Raw genomic sequence first — 20,251 nt, 5'->3', positions numbered from 1 at the left:
GACTAGTAGGGAGGACCAATAGATGCTGGAGCAGGTGCAATGTGAGTTGGTTAGGTTTGTAAGGGCATAGGTTTGATGCCCAAGGAAAGGATAAAAACTATTAGGGTGTGTGAGAAAGATGGCTTATGACCCTGTCCAGATTCAGTAACGATACCATTCTCTTTTTATCCTTTAAAACTCTGAAGCCGATGAGATTGAAAATTAATTGAGACATGTGATAGTACCATCAAATTCCATCATGTTCTCGTCCCAAACGTCCTCAGGTTGCCATCTGCTTGAAACTACATAAGGAGTTAATCTCATGTGAAACAAATATATGTGAATGCATGGAGTTGTGAGAAGGTTGGTGATTGTGATTAAGCTGTTGTTCAGTGTGAAATCCCTGAGTTACACAGAACAGAACTTGAAAACCACAAGAATAAAAATAAAATAAAATATAAATTTTCCCAGTCAGAAAGGAGAGAGATCTCACTCTTCAAAGGAAAATCTCATCTAAAACAATTTTGGCAAATAAGATTAACATGCCCACATTTTATTTCGTGTATCTGAAATGTATTATTCTGTCATTTTTCTCTCCATCTGTTGTGTTTGTCATCAAAGTCAACTGATTTTTCTGATCATAGTGAAACTGCAGCTGATTATTTTAGCCGCTCTAATCGTAGGGGAAGCATTGTTTCTGACTTGGATGATGTCAGCATTCCAGACATGAACAGTGTGAGTGTTTGATAATGTGCTGATGTCATCACTGTAGGTTTACTAATGACTGTCCTTTTTCTTTGGGAAATGTATTAATATTCTAGTAATGCTTGCTGGTTTTAGTATAAAATGTTGCTAGCAGGGCAGAATATTACATATATAAAACTTATTTAAAATATAGAATCCAACTTGCATGCTCTTCGTCTTTTAAAAAGAAACCTCCAGCTAACTTGATCATGTTGCAGTGTTAACTTTAATATCTGTATACCAATGTCTAAATCTGCATGCAAAACTGTTCTTAATTGTAGATTGTCTTATTTACATACATTTTTGAAGCCTTTGTAAATAGTACTATAATTTTTTAATGGCACTGAATATAATTGTGTATATTCAAATTCCAGTAACAAGTTGTCTGATGCTATGTTACAGATATACATGATATTCATTACAACCTTATAAATGACTGCATGGTTTAAAAACAAACAAAAAAGTTTCAACTATAGTGTTCAGAGTATGGTTCTTGCTTGTCAGTTCATTTGCATTTGGATCACACACAAAAACTCTAAAGAGATTTCTGTAAATTCAAACTTCTATGCAACATGGTTTTCATTTATTATGGTACATGCACCTCCCCTTGACAGGTTTCTGTAGGGAAGAAGGTACACAACATTGTATTTAATGGAGTGAATCATAGCCAAAAATTGATAAAGGCATCAGTTCAAGGCTATGCTTCTCAGGTGTGACTTCAGCTTAGCCTTCCTCCTCTATACCAACTGCCATCAAAGGAAGGGGAAGCAGCACTTAGGCACTCCTCCATCATGCCTAGATGCAGCTACTGCAGTGAACCCCTATGTACATGAAGCTAAATTATCCTGTTATGTATTTAAACTAGTTATGTTTTCTAAGATGCCTTAGGAAGGCTTTGCTCTGAAAGGTGTCATAAAAGTACTTAGAATGAATAAAATAATATATATAGGGCAAATGTTGACACAACACTCTCAAGTGTTTACTCCATACTTTGGCACTTGAAACTCTGATTGTCGTTAATGAAACCTGATTAGCATTGATTGTGGTTGAGCTCAGGGCTTAATTCCTTAATGGTGATTAAGGCTAGGTTGGTAGGGCGAATTTGTGCATGAGAAGGGAAGGACTAGAATGAGAAAGGACATTCTCTGATCTGCTTCTGATCTCAAGAATCCCGGTTCTTCCTCTTGTTTATAAACTACCTCTTAAAGGAGCTGGGAGAAGACTGATGTTGTCTGAGAAAGTGAAAACCAGATCCTCTGACTAATTTAATCAAGCTGGCATAGGAAACCAGATGGTGCAAGAGAACCTCTGCTAGTACCTCCCCCCAAAGAAAATGACAGACATATATCAGTTAGATTCATGATACCTGCGATAAAGTGAGATGATAAATCGTTCGCCAGTCATGGCCTAGCATCTGCTATTGCTCATACATAATTGTAAATCCTGGCTAGGATCAAGAGAGCTTTGTGCACTGTGCTTCTGATTCTCTTTCACTTTCTCTCTCTCATCCTTCTCCCCCTCCTTCCCTCGCCCTCTCCTCCCCTGCTTTTCTGGTAGCAGTTGACATTCATGAAATGGCCACTTCAGTGACAGCTTTTTGGAAAGCATTGAAGTGGGAGGCTTAAGAGGGCTTGTGTGTGTGTGTGTGGTCCTTCAGATCACAGATGTGGAACAATGTTTCCCCAAATGTTCCCCAAATGTTACACTGCAGCTCCCATCAGTCCACAAGGGCAATGGTCAGGAATGATGGGAGTTGCAGTATCATCCCTTCTTAAATCCTGGTCTGTCTTTGCATAAAATATCCAAGGCAGCTATAATAGGTACACTGGCTTTTGGGCAAATGATTCAAACTCTTGTGCTAAACGATGGTTTGCAAAGGCAAATATGTTTTCATTTGTTCAGAATGTAATGTATATCTAATTTTGGGAATTAGCTGCAAATTTAGTGATAAGTATATATGGATAATTTCATTTTGTTGGTTATCCTCAGCCATTCTTTCAGTCGTAATGACCTCATCCAGATGTCCACCACTGTAAAAAGAAAACCCCACTTTCTTTGTATTTATTAGACTGACCATTGCGTAAGCTCACTGGAAAGGTATTTACAAAAGCCATAAATCACATTCTAATTCTTTTGGAGATTTTGTTCCACAACTGAAAGTTTGATTGCAAACGCCATTTTTAGAGATGAAGTGGCATTGAGTGGTTGGTTACAATTGCTAGCTATTAGCTTGGTTCCCTATTTTTCCAGCCTCAGCGTTACAAGAAAATGACATATTCTTGCAGCCTGCCATTAATACCTGTTAGCCTTGATAGTTCACTTAACTTGCCTGATAGTATTTGCTGCCCTGGGCTCCTTTAGAAAGCAGAGAAAGAATGAACTTTTGATAATGATAATAAATATTTGAACATGTGAAGAATTGTGGAGCTAAATCATAATGTTTCGCTTCATAACTTTCTAAGAGGGTTAAAACCTTTTTAAAAACGAAAGCTTAGAGTCAGAGGTCTCTGTTGAGGCTTTTGATGAATGAAGGCTTTTGCAGGTGCCATTGTGCCTCTGGGTGCTGGGTTAGCAATCCCTGAACTAAAGGATCATGAATTAAAACCATATGCCACAAAACAGTTTTTCATAAGTTATGTTTCCTGTTTATAATGCGTACAACAGATTACAAATGAAATAGCATTGTCTATATTGTCTGTCTTGGTGGCAACTGCAAATAATGAAAAACTATTCTCAACCCATTTACTACTAAACTTTTATTTTGGAAAGCAGAAATGGAGAAAAATGTTCGCAGATGAGTAAAGCTTAATGTTTAAAATATATTACTTAGTGAATTTCCAGTAGTCAATACACTTCATTTAAAAAACACACAACCATTACAGAAATTACATTCATCGAATTTACTTTCTGTGCTTGGCTTGACAAAAGGCTAACCTAAGAAGCAACTTGTTGTCAATAAGGCATTGTGTTAATTTGTAGGGCTGATACTACCTTGTGCAGAACTGTTGATTCTGAAGTTTTCTTAAATGCAAATGCAATATTCAGGTGGAGGAAAAGGAAGAAGGAAACTTTCATTGTATAATACGGTTTCAGCTTTGTGTTGACATGGATGAAAAAGGGATCCCAGTAATTCAGATTTCTAATACAAAGAAATTGTTCAAATTTAATATTAACACTTTTCTTTTTTTTCCAGCTGGAAGAAAAGAGTGACAGGCCATATTCTGACTTGTATACAAGGGTGAGTGTTTAAAGAGATTTGGACAACTTTAAAACACATCAAAGTCTGCATATTGGTGCCAATTCAAAAAAGCATGGTAGGATATCGGGAGATTCTCCAGCCTCCTGTGTGTTGCTGATTGTCTTCATTATACTTTTTCAACTATTTGTTTGACAGAACATGGTGTAGATCATCTGCTTCAGCTGTGATCATTGGGTCTGTTGGGATTTGCAGTCCAAAATATCTAGAGGGCACCAGACTGGAGAAGATTACAAATAATGTTATGCCAGATCTATAACCCATTTGTTGTATAATAATAATAATAATAATAATAATAATAATAATAATAACATAATAATAATAATAAATTTATTTATTTATACATACCCCGCCCATCTGGCTGGGTTTCCCCAGCCACTATGGGTGGCTTCCAACAAAAGTATCTTGTAAGAAGATAATTTTAAAATAAGTTCTGCTCCTGTAAGAGCTGTTTGATGAAAAAGGATATTTGGATAGACTGAACTCAATGGGAACTTAGAAAATATATTTCCTTGAAAAGATTGATAAACTTATTTGGAAGTTTTTAGTACAGGCATCTCCCCATTTACACAGGGGTTGCGTTCCCATGTACCGCACCTATACGTGAAATCATGTATAGTGGGGAACACCATCTAAAACACCTGTAAACCCTTGAAAATACAAACAGCACTTCTCAGACTGGCATGAATGGTGGCAGTGATGGCTCTCAGTTTTCCTCATCACTGAAGGATAATGCAGAAACAACGACAAGGGGGGTAAATCAGTACCTCAAAGTATCTGGCTTGCAATTGCAAGGGCTCTTGGGATTGCTAGTTGCTTTCCTGCTCTTTTCATGCCATTTTTGCAGTTTTCCTCTTTTTGTGCCATTTTTGCGCCTTTCCAGTTTAATTTGATTTATTTAATTAATTATTTCCTGGTGCCACACATAGACACGGTCATACGCAACTCAAACGTGCATAAGTGGGGAGACACTTGAATGTTGAAATCTGAACTTCATAGTGTATTGAGGAAAGATCTTGAAATGTATGGGAGTTTTCATGCCATGTTTTTCTTTCTTTAGCCAGCGTCTCGCAATTCAGCGACTCCTTTGAGTGGAAACTCATCTAGACGAGGAAGTGGAGATACTAGTAGTCTAGTGGATCCTGATACCTCCTTAAGTGAATTGCGGGTGAGCAGACTTTCATTGGCTAAAAATAAAAGGTTATCCTCCTTCATTTGGAGAGGAAGAAATGGACATTGAATAAGACTACAAGACAGAATCAAAGCACCTTTTTAAAAGCAATCAGGGGTTTGGGTTTTTAAATTTTCCTTTGATCACAAAATGCTTGCTGCAGGACTATGTGGGATATAAAATTAATAACATACCAGGCACTTTGGTTTATACGTAACACTATGCCAATGCTGTTTGAAAAAGAAACTAAACTCCGCAGCAGTCTTACTCTTGGTTACATGGGAAAAGAAGAGGGGGAGGCATGTCCGGCACATTGCTCAAGCTTGTGGAGATTTCATCTGTGTAATTAGTGCTAAATGTAACAGTTTAGCATTTAAAACATCACCTATTGATCAGGCTTCTTATTCTTAACCATCCCTTAGCAGTCTGTGAAAGAAGTAGGGAATTATTTGTACTGTTTAGAACTGGCTGTAATTGTTTAGCTGTAAAGATTTTAGTTCATATATCTTTTCAGTATAGTATCCAAGATAAGATTGTGATGCCTTTTATATGTTTGAAATTAGATTGTGTGATACTTTGATGGTGTGAGGTTTTGGTAATAAAACATTTCAATTTACAAACATTATACATTATTTTGCCCCATTTTTTAAAGCTATATAGAAAGCACTGAATTAAAAATCCATATATGTCAGTCAGTCAAGTTAGAAAATTAAGAATACAGCAGTAATTTAATTTGTTCAAGTGAAACACACACTAATCTAAATTCCTGGGCTTTAAGCACAGAGTAAGTTCTTTGCAATGTTCTTATGCAATGGTTCATTCCTATGTCCTGCAGGATATCTATGATCTTAAGGACCAGATACAAGATGTAGAAGGGAGATACATGCAGGGACTTAAAGAACTAAAGGTATAGCAGGGTTTCTCCCAAGCATGCATTCTCTATGGTAATATGTCAGCAATTAAGTTTTTGCCAGTTTCACTAACAGAGCTTTACTAACACCTCACTTTTTAAAAGAACTTGCCTAACATACCAACTAAAAAATGGTTAATATTTTAATATATATATATCTGCCAATGAATTTTTTTCCTTATGTTTAAGTGTTTAATGTGTTATGTGAAAAAGGCAGTGAACTTTCCGTTCCACTAAAGTAAATAATATAGGAAGTTTAGCAGATGCTTTTGTATTATTTGCAGTTCCATTTTATTCTTTTAATTAGCAACTGGATATTACCAATGTGATTAGGGATAGGGGGCATATCTGAGTTACAAAATAATAATATTGGACCAGAAATTTATTCCAAGAAATAATTATTTAAACTCCCACTTTCATAGACTGTAAAAACATGTAAAAGTACGATTTATTGTTTTATTTTTTGGCATGCTAAAAACAAACACAGAAAACTTTGTTATGATCCATTGAGACACATATAATCTATATATCTTTTTGCCTCACGTGGATTACCAGCTTGGATTAAAAATTGCAGAGGCAACTCCTATTCAAACAGTTATAGAGGCTCCTCTCAGTCATGGAATTCCTTTTCACTAGAAAACATACAAAGGTCAAACCTAAGTGTCTTCTTAGAATGCTTACTATACTTCCAAAGAATTTTTGGTAACCTAGCCAATTAGCTCAAGTTAAAGATAATTCTACAAGCTGGTATAGAATGTGAGCCCTTTCCCTGGTTCTGTGAACCTTAACAACTACTTTGTGTAAAAATCTGTTTTCCATTTTAACCTAATCATCCCAGTTACCACTTTAGACACAGGAACCTCTCTACTGCAGGAGCTACTGCATGGCTTGATAATAAATGGCAACATTTACATATCACAATTTTATCATGAACACACTGCTGGCTTCTGCTCTGTTCCTTCCCTAGCAGGAGCAACAAACCATAAATCCTGACTTAGCATTACATCTGAACCAAGAGCTGTAGTTTAGGTCAAAACATACCATGATGTAAAGCCAGGATTTGCCCTTGGCTAACTGTTTGTGGTGTGTCTAGGCAAAACAAACTTACAGTATCGCGTTTCACCCATTTGGATGTAACACTGAGCCAGGCATCATGGCTTGTTGTTCCTATATGCACTAGGGGAATAGCAAAGTGGAAGTGATTTCTGCATTCACAACAAACCATTAATTGTGATGTGCAAAGTGAACCATTGTGGAAACTTCAACCAAAAGGTGCAGGTAACTGGAGATTTTGCCTATAATATAAATCCTATTGCAGCTTAAGGTTTTTCATTATCTCTCATGCAGAATAACTGATAGTCAATGGTTGGGTTCCAAAGAGGTGTAAATATAATAGCTAGCATATCCACTTGTTTGCTTTTATCTTTTAATCTTGGTGAGATCATTATCTTCTTTTACACCTTACCCTTGTCTGTAATAGCTTCATTGTATGGTGCTATATAAAGCATGTCTATAAAAAGCAATTGTAACTATATTCATCTGTAAGGGGGAAAACCCTGAAAATGTAGTTGGCAATACCTTTATTAGGACCAACCAAAATGTCACAAAATTGTTGCGAGCTTCTGAAAAACCCACCATAATTAGATTGCAATATTGGAACTGAAACTATAAATTGACCACCTTGGTATAAAAAGTAGTATCGGTTTTGAGACATTTTGGTTGATCCTCATAAATGCATTGACTAGTTATGTGTTTTGAAATAAATTATGACACTGATTTGCCAACTCAGGCAAGTCCCTTCCACTGTATTTTTGCAAGTTTTTCTACCTTACTCGCCTCCCACCTGCATTCGTCTTTTCTCTTCTCTTCCCTTCCCATCCACTTTTTAGCTAATCACACGTAAAAATATGTCATCCCTGAATAGATACACCCATTAAATAATTATGGTGTGTACACACCTTGCAAAAGAGGAAAGTACAGAGAACTAACATGATGCTTTTAGCCATAATTGTTCATGCTTTCCCACACTGTCTGCTTGTCTGTTTAGAGCAAAAATGCTTCGGGGCAGGGCTTGTCCTATTCTGCATTTCATTTGGCACGTTTGTAGAATTTGGTTTTGAAGTGAAGGCAGTATTGCAGTGCACCACAATATAGTTTAATGTTCTGTACTTCACAGGAAAGCATGCATGTAAAAATAAAATAATTGTATGTTTTAGAAGGAAATACCATCTTCAAAAATTGACTGATTTATAAGTCTAGTTCCCTGAGTGTATGCTAGTATTCCCCCCTCCCCATTTTTTGGAGACTGAATAAAGGTAGACATGAACTGATTGTATGGAGACTGCTATAAAGCTGACGTGAATTGCATTTTTGGGATCTTACAATATTTCATATAAAAGCTACAATTGAAGATCCAGTGTAGTGTAATTGTGCTTCTCCATTCTCTCCTTCCTCCAACACCTCATGTGCCCCCAAAATCTGCCCCAGTGGATTGGGAACCCTCAAGCAGATCTGGGTCTGCAGGGGCTGGATGTGAGAAATGACCAGTTTCATTTCACTAGCAGATGGGCATAATTGTGCTTCACCCATAAATTACATTGTTAATGCCTTAAAAACTTCTTATTTATAGTCAGATGACCAGTGAGACCTGTAGCATAATGTTGAAGTGCAAACTCAACCCCCCGAGTGGGTTGTTCCTTTTGCAGGGCTCCAACCATCCTGCAAAAGGAGCCCTGTAATGCTGTTTAGGCCTCAGGGTTGTAAATAATGCCGAAGTCTCCCCATGCTGTTAGCCCCAAACCCACGTATTTTATAGCAATGTAGCAGGAAAGATACAGCTCTGAAGCTAGGAAAAGCTTAACTCCCAATCTCCTCCTCCAAGATACTACATGCTATCCGGGACTTGAGTAGATCTACTCCTGCTTTTTTCTCCAGTCTCCATTTTCCCTTTGGAGGGAGTTGTTGCAGGTTGTCTGTCAAAACGCTTGAGTTTGTTTGCCTGATCTGTCATCTTTTGACGTTACTCCTCCTTACCCTCTTCCCTGCCATCAACACTGTAAATTCACAGGTTCCTGACAGGTAGTTTAGAGGTGGTTGTTTAAAATACTATTGCCTTTTAATTTACAAATTTATGTACTTCCGTGTACTAGGTCGTCCAAAGTATGTAGCAGCAACTCTTTTTTTAAAAAAAGTTACCCTGTTTCATCTCCAAACTGATAGCAGACTGGTTGAATGGCTTATTTAGAGGCGATTGTAACTTTTCATGTGGACAGGGAAAGTGTAGAAAAACATCTGCAAATAACATCGTTTCCTAACAGTAAAGCTCTGATAATATTGAATGCTCACTTACTTGGTTAAATAGCTGAAGTCTTACTTAACTGGTACATCTAGTATTAGAAATACACTATAGCGTCCTTCGTTATCTGTGAACGGAAGTTTGGTGCTGTGAGGTCTGTGTAATCTGTACTAAATTGAAGCTGAGACTTTAGCTCATAAAGGTTTACGCCGAAGTGCATTTGTTAGTCTAAAGTGCCACAAGACTTTTTTTTGTTTTCCTGAGCGCATTAACACAACTACCTCTCTGTAAATGCTTTTCTTTAGGCTTTCATATGTAAAAAAAATAATTGCTTGGGTTACTGGCATTCTGCTAGAAGAATAAGAGAAAAATAAGATATGTGATTAACATTTTTCTATAGGTCCCTATTTATTTGACTTCTGCAGTTTTATTATTCGGTTTTATTAAAGATAGTTAAGTCAGTGGAATATGAAACAAAAGTCTGTTTGCTACTTTAGCAAAATTGTATTATGTATTTCTAATGTTTAATACGATGAGTAAAATTAAGTTTAATAAGGTCTTACATTATGTATCTAGGAGTCACTTGCTGAAGTTGAAGAGAAATTTAAAAAAGCAATGGTTTCTAATGCCCAACTGGATAATGAGAAAAATAACTTAATCTATCAAGTGGATACTCTAAAGGATGTCATTGAGGAAAGAGAGGAGCAGTTAGCAGAGTATTACAGAGAAAATGAAGATAAGACAAAGGTATTTGTATTTTCTGTACTATTACTAATAAAGAATTTGCATTATTAGCTTATCATTAAGAAGCTTAAGTGTGTGTTTCTGCATGCCTGTAATTTGTTAAACAACTTGGTCTCTGTAATTTTAATGAAGTTGAAAACTTTACAAGGTTAATTTTGTTGATGGGCTCACAAGTAGGAAAATGTAATGATTCTTAAGACCATTGAATGTTTTTCTGCAACTTACAAATAGATTGGTTTGCATTCAACCATTTTCAGGCTTATTTATGCAATTACTTATCCTGGGGCAATCCAGGTCATTGCTTGTTTAATCTTAGGTTAGTTACTTTCTATCCCTTTGAACTATCAGCAGTCTGGCCTCTTTTAAACTAATTGGCAACACCGTCCAAGTTTTCAGAATGAGAGGTTCTTTTCAAACGGCAGCAACCAGTTGTCTGCAAAGTTGAAAGCTGCTCTGGTCCTTAGCTGCAAGCAAAGGCTTAAGGCACTAGTAACTGCATCAGTAAAGAGGTTTACTTGCAGCTACGTGCAGAACTTGATTATCATGCTTTCTTCAAACTTCCCTAACCAGATACCCACCAAATGTTTTAGACTAGATGGGAGCTGTGTTCCCAAACATCCTGAGGGCAACAGGTTGGTGAAGACTTCACAGGCTCACTAGAGCATCTTCTCGAAGAGGCATCCAAGCCATTTTGTTTAGTGCGGTGTCTTGAATATAGAGGCGACTGAGGTAGACTGAGATCTGCCAGTAAACCATCTAGCTCCTGCAAGTTATTAGGCTCCCAGTTAAGGGTAGGCGTAAGTTGTACTGGTCAGTTATCTTGACTGTGCACTGCTTTTGCTTTGGTTAGGAAGCATAATGGAGAATGCCTGTGGACAGAACTGTAGGCAAGTTGCTTCCTTGTTTCCTCTTAAGAATTGGATTTTGGAAAATCATGATGCTCTGGCTTCAAAAAGGATTATACAAATGCCAGGCAGAGGTTAATGGCTTTTAACTATAATAATTCAAAGTGAAACCTCTACATTGATAGTCAATCTGTCTAATTACTGGGAACAAGTAGGTAATACAGTGGTGCCTCGCAAGACGAAATTAATTCGTTCCGCGAGTTTTGTCGTCTTGCGATTTTTTTCGTCTTGCGAAGCACGGTGTTGGGAAAGTTTTGGAAAAGCTTCAAAAATCATCAAAGTCTTTAAAAACCTCAAAAAAGGCTACCACACCGCGTTCTATGAGTTGCTCCTCGAAGTCAAGTCGCAACTGTATTAACGGTGTTAAGAAAAAGGAAACAAACTTGCAAGACGTTTCCGTCTTGCGAAGCAAGCCCATAGGGAAAATCGTCTTGCGAAGCAGCTCAAAAAACAAAAAACCCTTTCGTCTAGCGAGTTTTTTTGTCTTGCGAGGCATTCGTCTTGCGAGGTACCACTGTAGGTCTCACAAATGTCCTATTTGTGGTTTTCCAAAGAGATCTGGCTGGCCACTGTGGGACCTACATGAGCCTTAATCTGAGCCAGAAGGGCACCACTTAAGTTCTTAAGCTTAGGATCGTTCTGCTGCAAAGAGATTTTGAGTGTGTATTCTTGCTTTACAAATTCTGGATCCAGAGCATTCACCAATAATAAATAAATTTTAAAATAGCCCACCTATTTCAGGAGTCAGCCCACCCCTTAAAAGAGTAGTGTTGGAGAACAGACAGAGCAGCTAAAACAAATCTATACTCATATAAGCTAGCTCCATTTTTGTGAATCAGCCCAATTAAATAGCAAGTAATTATACTATTAATGTTCCTATCATGCTTATTTCATTAACTAATATGTAATATGCTTGGACTTTAATTTTCAGCTGCTTAATTTATATTTCCTTAATACAGGAGTTGGAAAGGCAGAAACATATGTGCACCGTTCTGCAGCATAAGATGGATGAACTTAAAGAGGGTCTTCGCCAGAGAGACGAACTAATAGAGGTACATATTCATACTTGGCAAATAACTTGCATTCAAGATAAAATCTGCTTTTTCTGTTGTCTAAAATGCTTTCATTCAGGAAAGACTGCAGCATGTGCTGTTTCTGGCACTTGGGTGCCGGTTTATAAAGAGCTAGAGCAGTGTGCTGGGATCAAAAGAAGTCATGACACCATCAGACAAAAAGCAATGTGTCACATGTGCCTGTTTGGGAGCACATATTCAGAGTCTGGCTCATCAATGACTTTTGTCAATGAGCTTTTCAGCCCTACGAGTTGGTACTGCCCATCCGTTGCTTAAACAGAATTTTTGTTTAGGTATGCTATTCTGTTAGGAGATTGGTAGCAAATATTGTGTGGTTGTTTAGTCGTGTCTTAGCATTTAAGCAGAAGTCCTTTCAGTAATATGTTTGAGTAAAATTAACTTTGGTTTGCTTAGTAGTCGCTTTAAAGCTGAATGGCAAAATAGATTTATGCCTAAGCTTGTGGTTCCAATATAATCAATGTCAGCTGTACGGTGTACTTCGATGTAATATAGATCTTATCCTAAAGCTATTCATAGTTTTATTTAACAAAGGGGAGAGAACCTTTTAGCCAAACCTTTATTCACAAAACCTTCATCTTCTGTGTTTCATTGACTGCCTTACTGACTTCTTCGTATCTCCTTGTAATATCCTTTACTTGTCTTTTCCCTTCTTTTATTCTTTCCCCTGTGTTTACTGCAGGAGAACCAACGCATGCAACAGAGAATAGAATCTATAACCAAAGAGGTGTTTGACCTCCAGGAAACAGTTAATTGGAAAGATAAAAAAATTGGGGTATGAGATGAATACTGAGGTGAAGAGTGATTAGGAATAGACTGGTATAAATTGGCAGCGGGATTGTTGATGGTTCCAGTGTTGAATTGGGTGTTGCAGATAGAAGTATTTCATACTGAATATTTGAGAGTAAATAAATACGGCATGCAGCTTGAACCTAAAACTTCATGAATTAGCAGATTTTGAACATAAAGATAAACATATTCAAGCACTGCAGTGATTTAATTCCAGTGTTATAGCTAGATTCTAGTACAGTTATTTTGGATTTGGATGATAGGCCTGTTCTAGACCTTTCGTTGCACTGATTAAAAATAGAGCTTTGCCTCAAAAGCATTTACTGTCTAAATACTTAAGCATTCAGATAGGGCATAAAAACAATTTTGTTTGGTTGGGCTCACACATACGTATGTATTTCTTCCAGAAGAAGTTAAAGGTCATTGAAGTCAATTGGACTTGTAACTTAATCCTCATTGATTTCATTTAAACTGTACCCCATTCACATATGAATCATATAAGAGGGCATCATGAGTAGAAAAAGGTGCTGTGCAAATCTGCATGGCTACTCAGTCCTTCCCCTGCCATCCCTGTGTTGAGCACTTTGGCCTTTCCCCGCAGACAGCCATGATGCCCCTTCATGCAAGTAATATGCAAAATGGGTGTATACGATTGTGTTCTGTTAAGAGATTCTGAGACTGACACTATAAATTTGAAAAAGTGTTACAACTTGTTAGTACAGTAGAACCTTGGTTCACAAACTTAATCCATTCCGGGAGTCTGTTCGACTCCCGAAACCGTTCCAAAACCAAGGCATAGCTTCCGATTGGCTGCAGGAGTTTCCTGCACTCAAGAGGAAGCCGTATCGGACATTCGGCTTTCAAAAAACGTTTGCAAACCGGGACAATTACTTCCAGGTTTTCGGCGTTCAGGAGCCAAAACATACAAATACCAAGGTACGACTGTAGTAGAAAAACTGGCCTATAGCATAATCGAAAGCTGCCAGGGCATAGATTTAGAGTCTGTTGGACATTTTCTCTCTAGGATTGTTTCCATGGATCAGATCTTGTGAACTACCTTTTCCACATGTGAAAATATTTTAAAATGAGATTCCATAAATACTCAGTCTCAGTCAGTTTTATTGCACATAGCCAAAGGCTGCCGCAATGTACACAGAATTATTTGACGATTCCATAAATAGGATCCTGTTTGTTAGTAATCTACTTTGGATCCAGTCTCCCAAATTTATAGGAAATTCTGCATTCAAGTAACTGAAAAAATCTCTCATTTTGTTATTAACTTCTCCGCTTGGTGAGGGAAGGCCTAGTGCCCATTTCCCCCCCCTCTAGAGGATGCTTAACCTCTGAGCAGGCACAATACAGATTCACTTCTTTCATATATGACTATCTTCCCATAAAAAGCCCTTGCTCGTTTCCTGTTGAAAAAGTTGTACTGCAGGAATGGGTGTCCATGGTCCTTTAGGTGTTCTTGGATTTCCTCCATCCTTGATCATTGATCATCTCTAGTGTAACGGATAGGGTTTTCTAGGACTGCTACCAAAAGTCCCAGATCCCTTAAAAAAAAAAAAAAAATCAGTACAGCTCACTGTATCCTCCTGCAACACAATTGGCTGTGTTTGTTTGCATAAAGTGTTATGCTTGAATAGATTACAAAAATTAAACATGCTTTATCTCTGATCTTTCAAAATCCAAATGTTTTTGGAACTATGGGATTGTTGAACTCATTCAGCTTGGCTCAAGCACTAGGCAGAAAGCCTAAGGTTACTTTATTAAAATAGACATGAATTGTATTTATAGTTTAGTACGTAACATGGAATCGCTGAGATTTTTTAGCATTTCCCAGGTCTGTTGTAATGCCGGGGTGGTGGTGGATATTTATGCCAAGCATGAACTTCTGTGGCAAACACAGGACTGTGCACGACTTTCTTTTCTCCTTTTTGCCTCACTTTTTGTTCAGCTAATTATCTTTTATTTGCAAGAAATCTTTCTTACCTATCGCACATTCTCTCTCTATGCTGTTCCTTTCCGCTACCTGCCTGCACCCAGGCCCTAGAGAGACAGAAAGAGTACTTTGACTGCATTAGGATTGAGCGGGATGAGCTCAGAGATGAGCTGGCTGACCTGAAGGAAACAATGAAGACAGGAGAGGTACGTTAGCCGTAGCAGCACTTGGCAATGTCGACTGCTGGATGAAGCCATAGTCAGTGTGTTGGAGAGGGACGTATCATTACTTCAGCATGCCCCTTTTCCACTGAAGCTAAAGCATGAACAGGAGCAGTGGTGCTGCTGCTTTTTGCAGCATCTACTGAGCAAAGTGTTCAATAATAAGCATAAGCTTTCTCTTAGAGACTGTTAATCTTGTGTTTTTTTCCAGAAGCATGGATTAGTTATCATCCCAGATGGCACTCCAAATGGTGATGTCAACCATGAACCAGTAGTTGGTTCAATAACCGTTGTATCGCAAGAAGCTGCTCAGGTCTTGGAATCCGCAGGAGAAGGACCACTAGGTAAATTTACAGAGAACCACTTTCTTCAGAATGCTGACTTTCATTTTCAATGTGTATAGATAAGAATGAGTAGCTTAGGCCCCCTCCCACATTTATAAAGAGTTTTACTTGTCTTTGAATCGATGGAACTATTAGTTGTGTGAATTACATAGTTGCAGCAGTCTTGGAATCTGTTCAGAGATATCATGGTATTTATAGATGCACTGTAATGCACCTATATAGCTTACTAAAAAAGATAAATAAAGCAGTATCATGTGGAAATGAATGTCAGAATTCAAAATGCGTGCAAAAAGCAACAATTATACTCCATTGAATATTAGTTCAGTAGAAATTACAGCACTGTGTGTTAGGGTCTATGTCTTTAAAAAGAGTCACTTTGTATCAACCATTGACTCATTATACTTCTACGGACTTTCAAAGATTGACAGACGTGTGTTCATTTGTTTTCAGATATATTAGAGAATTTACAAGTGTACACATTTTGTTTTTGTTGTACTAAATCATGTATATTATGCAATAAGAACTACAGTGATATCTAGTATACTGGTCTTCGTGTTGCTTGTGTTGTTTGTTATTGCCATACTTTCAGCAGTCATGTGAAAAGTACCAAATATGGAATTGTTAGTTTACTTGCTATTCAATTGTAGCATGTCCAATCTTTCATTCTTGGAAGCAAGTCTCTTAGTTCCAAATAAGTATCATTTTTAAAAAAACTTAATACACAATTTTACACTTTTTGAAGTTCTTCTTACTGACCTTGCTGTTTCTTGATGAAATTTCAGATGAAATTCTGTTCGTACAAGAGAGTTCTTTCTTTTAACCTTTTTCGTTTTGCTAAACTTCCAATGGAAGGAATTGGAATTTTCTAACTGAATTGTTTGTTTCTTTTAGATGTTAGGCTACGAAAGCTAGCGGGAGAAAAGGAAGAGCTATTGTCACAGGTAAAGTCTCTCTCCCCTTCCCGCAACCGAAAAGTGATTGAATGGCTCAGACTCAGACTCTTTTCAATTTGGGGGAAGTTATTAAACAGTACCAGGCCCTTGCTGTGCTTGAGCAACACTGCTTGCTACTGAAAAACTTCACTACATTGAACTGCTTAATGTTTCTTGCAGACCTTCAGGGATTGCATCTACTTCCATAGCTTTGCCTCATGTTCCAAAGAAGAAATTAATGTTACAATCTTAATGTCATGAGAACTATGTACCCCAAACCCTGAGACTTAAACTAGAAGATATATACTTAAGCAAACAACAACCCTGAAATTAGAAGTGCTTGTAGCATTTGTCTGTCACTAGGACTCTCTTTCTACCCCCTTGTAAAACTGTCTCGATATTTCCTTGTTGCTGAATGTTGGTCACTTAAGGTCATTCATTGCTACTGGTGGAAACCTGTGATACTATTATTATTTAAAGAAGTCCACTCTTCACACATATCCACAACTAAGTTGCTATTCTCTTGGAATAGCAGTAGCATTCTAATAACCTTGTTCCGACACATAAAGGTAAAGGGGCCCCTGACCGTTAAGTCCAGTCGCGGACGACTCTGGGGTTGCGGCGCTCATCTCGCTTTACTGGCCGAGGGTGCCGGTGCACAGCTTCCAGGTCATGTGGCCAGCATGACTAAGCCGCTTCTGGTGAACCAGAACAGCGCACGGAAATGCCATTTACCTTCCCACCGGAGCAGTACCTATTTATCTACTTGCACTTGGACGTGCTTTTGAACTGCTAGGTGGGCAGGAGCAGGGACCAAGCAACGGGAGCTCACCCTGTCACAGGGATTTGTTCAAACTGCCGACCTTCTGATTGGCAAGCCTTAGGCTCTGTGGTTTAACCCACAGTGCCACCGACACATACTGTGCAATTATTTTAGGTTAAAAATAGTTACTATGAACTGCTTATGGGAGCAGTATACTATGACCATTAAAAAAAAAAAAAAAGGTTGTAAATGCCAGTAATACACCTTATCAAATGTAAATAGACATAATATTGAACTACTCACAGAATGCTATATTTTCATTTCAGATTAAAAAAATGAAATTACAGTTGGAGGAAGAACGGCAGAAATCCTCTGGAAATGATGGCACAAATACTAGTTTAACGGGATTGGAAAACGGTTCAGATTTGCAGTTTATTGAAATGCAGAGTATGTATATTTTCATCCTTCAATTCCGTATGGCATTTCTACTTTTGAAGAGTGCACATGGTAGGAACAATCATGCCTGAACGTTTTTCTGTTGCCACTTCCCACATAAATAGCAAAATATAAAATATATAGAATACAGTAAAATGCGGTAGATGGGAGCATAAGGCGACCTTGGCTTAAATTCCTGGAATTTGTTGGATTAATCTTCTTGCTTAAGCTGCTACACAGATTTTGAGAAAATTAAATGAGAGTAGGAACACTTAGATTGTGGTTTCTCTGCAGTTACACATATGGGATCTGCCTGTGTGCAGAACAGCATTTCAGAAACATCTTGAGCAGGGGTAGTCAACCTTTTTATACCTACCGCCCACTAATGCATCTTTCTTGATGGTCAAATTGTTGGAGTTCTGCCTGGGTCAGAGGAATGTGCCACAGCGTAGGCACCGGCAGATATTCCTTGTCGACCTCCCCGCTGCGCCACTCTGCTGATAAGCAGGCGAGGTCTCGGCGATTCTTCTCAGATGTGTGAGAGGAACACACCGTTCTTCCTCTCTCCCCTTTGAGGTCCCCAGGGAGGGGAAAGAAGCAGACAGAAAACTATTTACATCTTTTATTTCTGTCTCTTCTATCAGTACAGAGAAACATGTCTGCACTCATCAGCAGTAAGAAGAAACTCCACCCATGTACTTCCAGTACAGGTCATATGACACACACACTGAGCTAACATCCGGTGCTCAGTACAGAATGGACTGCCCCTTTGTTCCCATGGCAACAGTCACAAACATCCTGTCTGGCTTTCCAGCCACAAGCAGCTGACTGAGCTGCTGGAGCCTTTGCTTGCTGCAGCATTGGTGCTTTATGGTAACACAAATTTCCTTACTGCCCACCAGTGCTCGATGGGAGGAGGATTCAGCTTGTGCCGTAGTACCCCCTACCTAGAACCCAGAAACACCCACTAGTGGGCGGTAGGGACCAGGTTGACAACCCCTGGTCTAGAGGTTTGCAGAGCTTGTAGTCCCATGGCTAAAGCAGGGAACCCTGTGTCTCTGCATTGCTCAAGAGTGGGACCAAGAATCTCTGCTCATTTCCCATGAACTTTTTGGATTATTGTTCAACAAAATTTGTACATCACAAAGTGATGTAGCAGACGGAAGCAAAAGGAGAAATATAAACATATCTTGTAGAATAAGATGATTATTCAGTAATGAATTACTGAAGTTGAGACCTGCAAGTTGAATTTCATCTTCTAATGGCTTTAAGTGAATCCTGCATCACACATTACATTTCATCTACATGTTTGTAATGTGAAGATTGCAGTTGGTCATATATGCACACCCTGAACCCAGAAGGCAGTGAATTTCCTACAATGTGTACACATGGTGTGTGTGTGTATGTGTGTCATCTTTACATGTCTGCTGCGTATATTGTCATCTGTACCCACCTATTCATATATAGTAGGTACAGCTCAGTCGGTGAAACATGAGCCTCTTAATTTTAGGGTCATGGGTTCAAGCTCCACAGGGGACAAAAGATTTCTGTATTGCAGATGGTTGGATTAGATGAGCCTTGTGGTCCCTTCCAATTCTATGAATTGTTGAATGAAGTAATCTTTGGACCCTAGTGAAATTATACAGTGCTGGGTACTTTTAGTAGATTTGGAGTGTAATCTAGCCATTTGAATTTGAAAATGTTTATTTGTATTCAAAATCATTTTGCCTTATGTTAGGAAACATCCCTTTTCATTTTACTTTAGCGCACACTCCCCACAATGCACTTGGACCTGATATAGTTATCTTAAATGAGATAGGGATTCAAGAGTGAAGATCTACAGTGGTAGGAAGAAATAGGTTCAGGAGGTTTAACAGAAGACTACAGTTGAGGGAATATTTCATTTAAGAGCTAGTACCAACGAGGGCTCCTTGGGTGGCTTTTAACTACATTTTACTCAGAGCAGACCTATTGAAATTGATGAACACAACTAAGGTGGGTCTACTCTCAGTAAAATTCATTCTCTCTGAAAGTAGCATCCTTTACTGGATGAGGTATGATTTAGGAAAGAAACTCTCCAGATTAATTTTTGCAAAAGGGTAACCTGTTACAACTTTTCTCAGATCAGGTCTTAAAGAAGTTGACCCTCAAACTTCCGAAGGACTGCTTATACCCCACCCACAAGCCCTTCAGCAAGCAAGGACAAACCCAGCACCTTAGCAGACATCTAGTATTTGAAATATTCTTGATCGTTATGTAACCAGTTGACTATATTTTCTAATCACCAACCCATCACTACACTCAAAACGAAGAGCCCATTATCCAGGGATGCTGTGTTTTATTTCAATAAAATGATTGCGGTCTTTAGATTTTGAGGGATAAAAACCCATAGGAAATTCACTCCTCAAAGTCTATGTACTATGTGCTATCCTTTCATCAAATAACAAATTGTATAGGTACATCCAACATTTCCTTTCCCTTTTTTAGCCAAAGCAGAAAAATATAATCTTCACTGACATTTGATTTAAATGTTCAGTTGACAGGCATTAAATGCTTAATTTTCTTGTGTCTAGGAGATGCCAACAGACAAATAAGTGAATTCAAGTTTAAGCTTTCAAAAGCTGAACAAGACATAACTACTCTGGAACAAAATGTAGGTACCTTTTTGTTATATGTATTTCCTAAACTTTTTTTGATACCACATACATGTATTATGCTCTTGTGTAATAG

The 20,251-nt window shown here is 38.2% G+C and overlaps 1 protein-coding gene and 1 long non-coding RNA gene across 22 annotated transcripts in view; one reads left to right on the top strand and one right to left on the bottom strand.

The window, feature by feature from the left end:
* LRRFIP2 (LRR binding FLII interacting protein 2) overlaps positions 1-20,251 on the top strand; it is a 51,632-nt gene that overhangs the window by 28,696 nt on the left and 2,685 nt on the right. For 5 of the 21 annotated variants that reach the window (XM_077916490.1, XM_028751525.2, XM_077916485.1 and 2 more), the window contains 12 exons: positions 601-714; positions 3,917-3,961; positions 5,040-5,147; positions 5,986-6,057; positions 9,932-10,102; positions 11,964-12,056; positions 12,778-12,870; positions 14,931-15,032; positions 15,259-15,391; positions 16,283-16,332; positions 17,413-17,533; positions 20,095-20,174. In XM_077916490.1, coding sequence (XP_077772616.1) covers positions 601-714; positions 3,917-3,961; positions 5,040-5,147; positions 5,986-6,057; positions 9,932-10,102; positions 11,964-12,056; positions 12,778-12,870; positions 14,931-15,032; positions 15,259-15,391; positions 16,283-16,332; positions 17,413-17,533; positions 20,095-20,174 — 1,182 coding nt within the window. The remainder of the gene's footprint in view (positions 1-600; positions 715-3,916; positions 3,962-5,039; positions 5,148-5,985; positions 6,058-9,931; positions 10,103-11,963; positions 12,057-12,777; positions 12,871-14,930; positions 15,033-15,258; positions 15,392-16,282; positions 16,333-17,412; positions 17,534-20,094; positions 20,175-20,251) is intronic. The other 16 variants (XM_077916484.1, XM_077916486.1, XM_077916487.1 and 13 more) reach the window with 16 other exon arrangements.
* Positions 3,346-5,045, bottom strand: LOC114607884 (uncharacterized). Its single transcript, XR_003709245.2, has 2 exons — positions 4,747-5,045; positions 3,346-4,199 (listed from the first exon to the last, which is right to left on the bottom strand). It is a non-coding gene; the product is annotated as an uncharacterized LOC114607884 (long non-coding RNA).

This window comes from Podarcis muralis, chromosome 12 (genome assembly GCF_964188315.1).
Source record: "Podarcis muralis chromosome 12, rPodMur119.hap1.1, whole genome shotgun sequence".
In the NCBI taxonomy this organism is placed as follows: domain Eukaryota; kingdom Metazoa; phylum Chordata; class Lepidosauria; order Squamata; family Lacertidae; genus Podarcis; species Podarcis muralis.
Note: the sequence above shows the minus strand (reverse complement) of the source record. Positions and strands in the feature narration are given on the sequence as shown.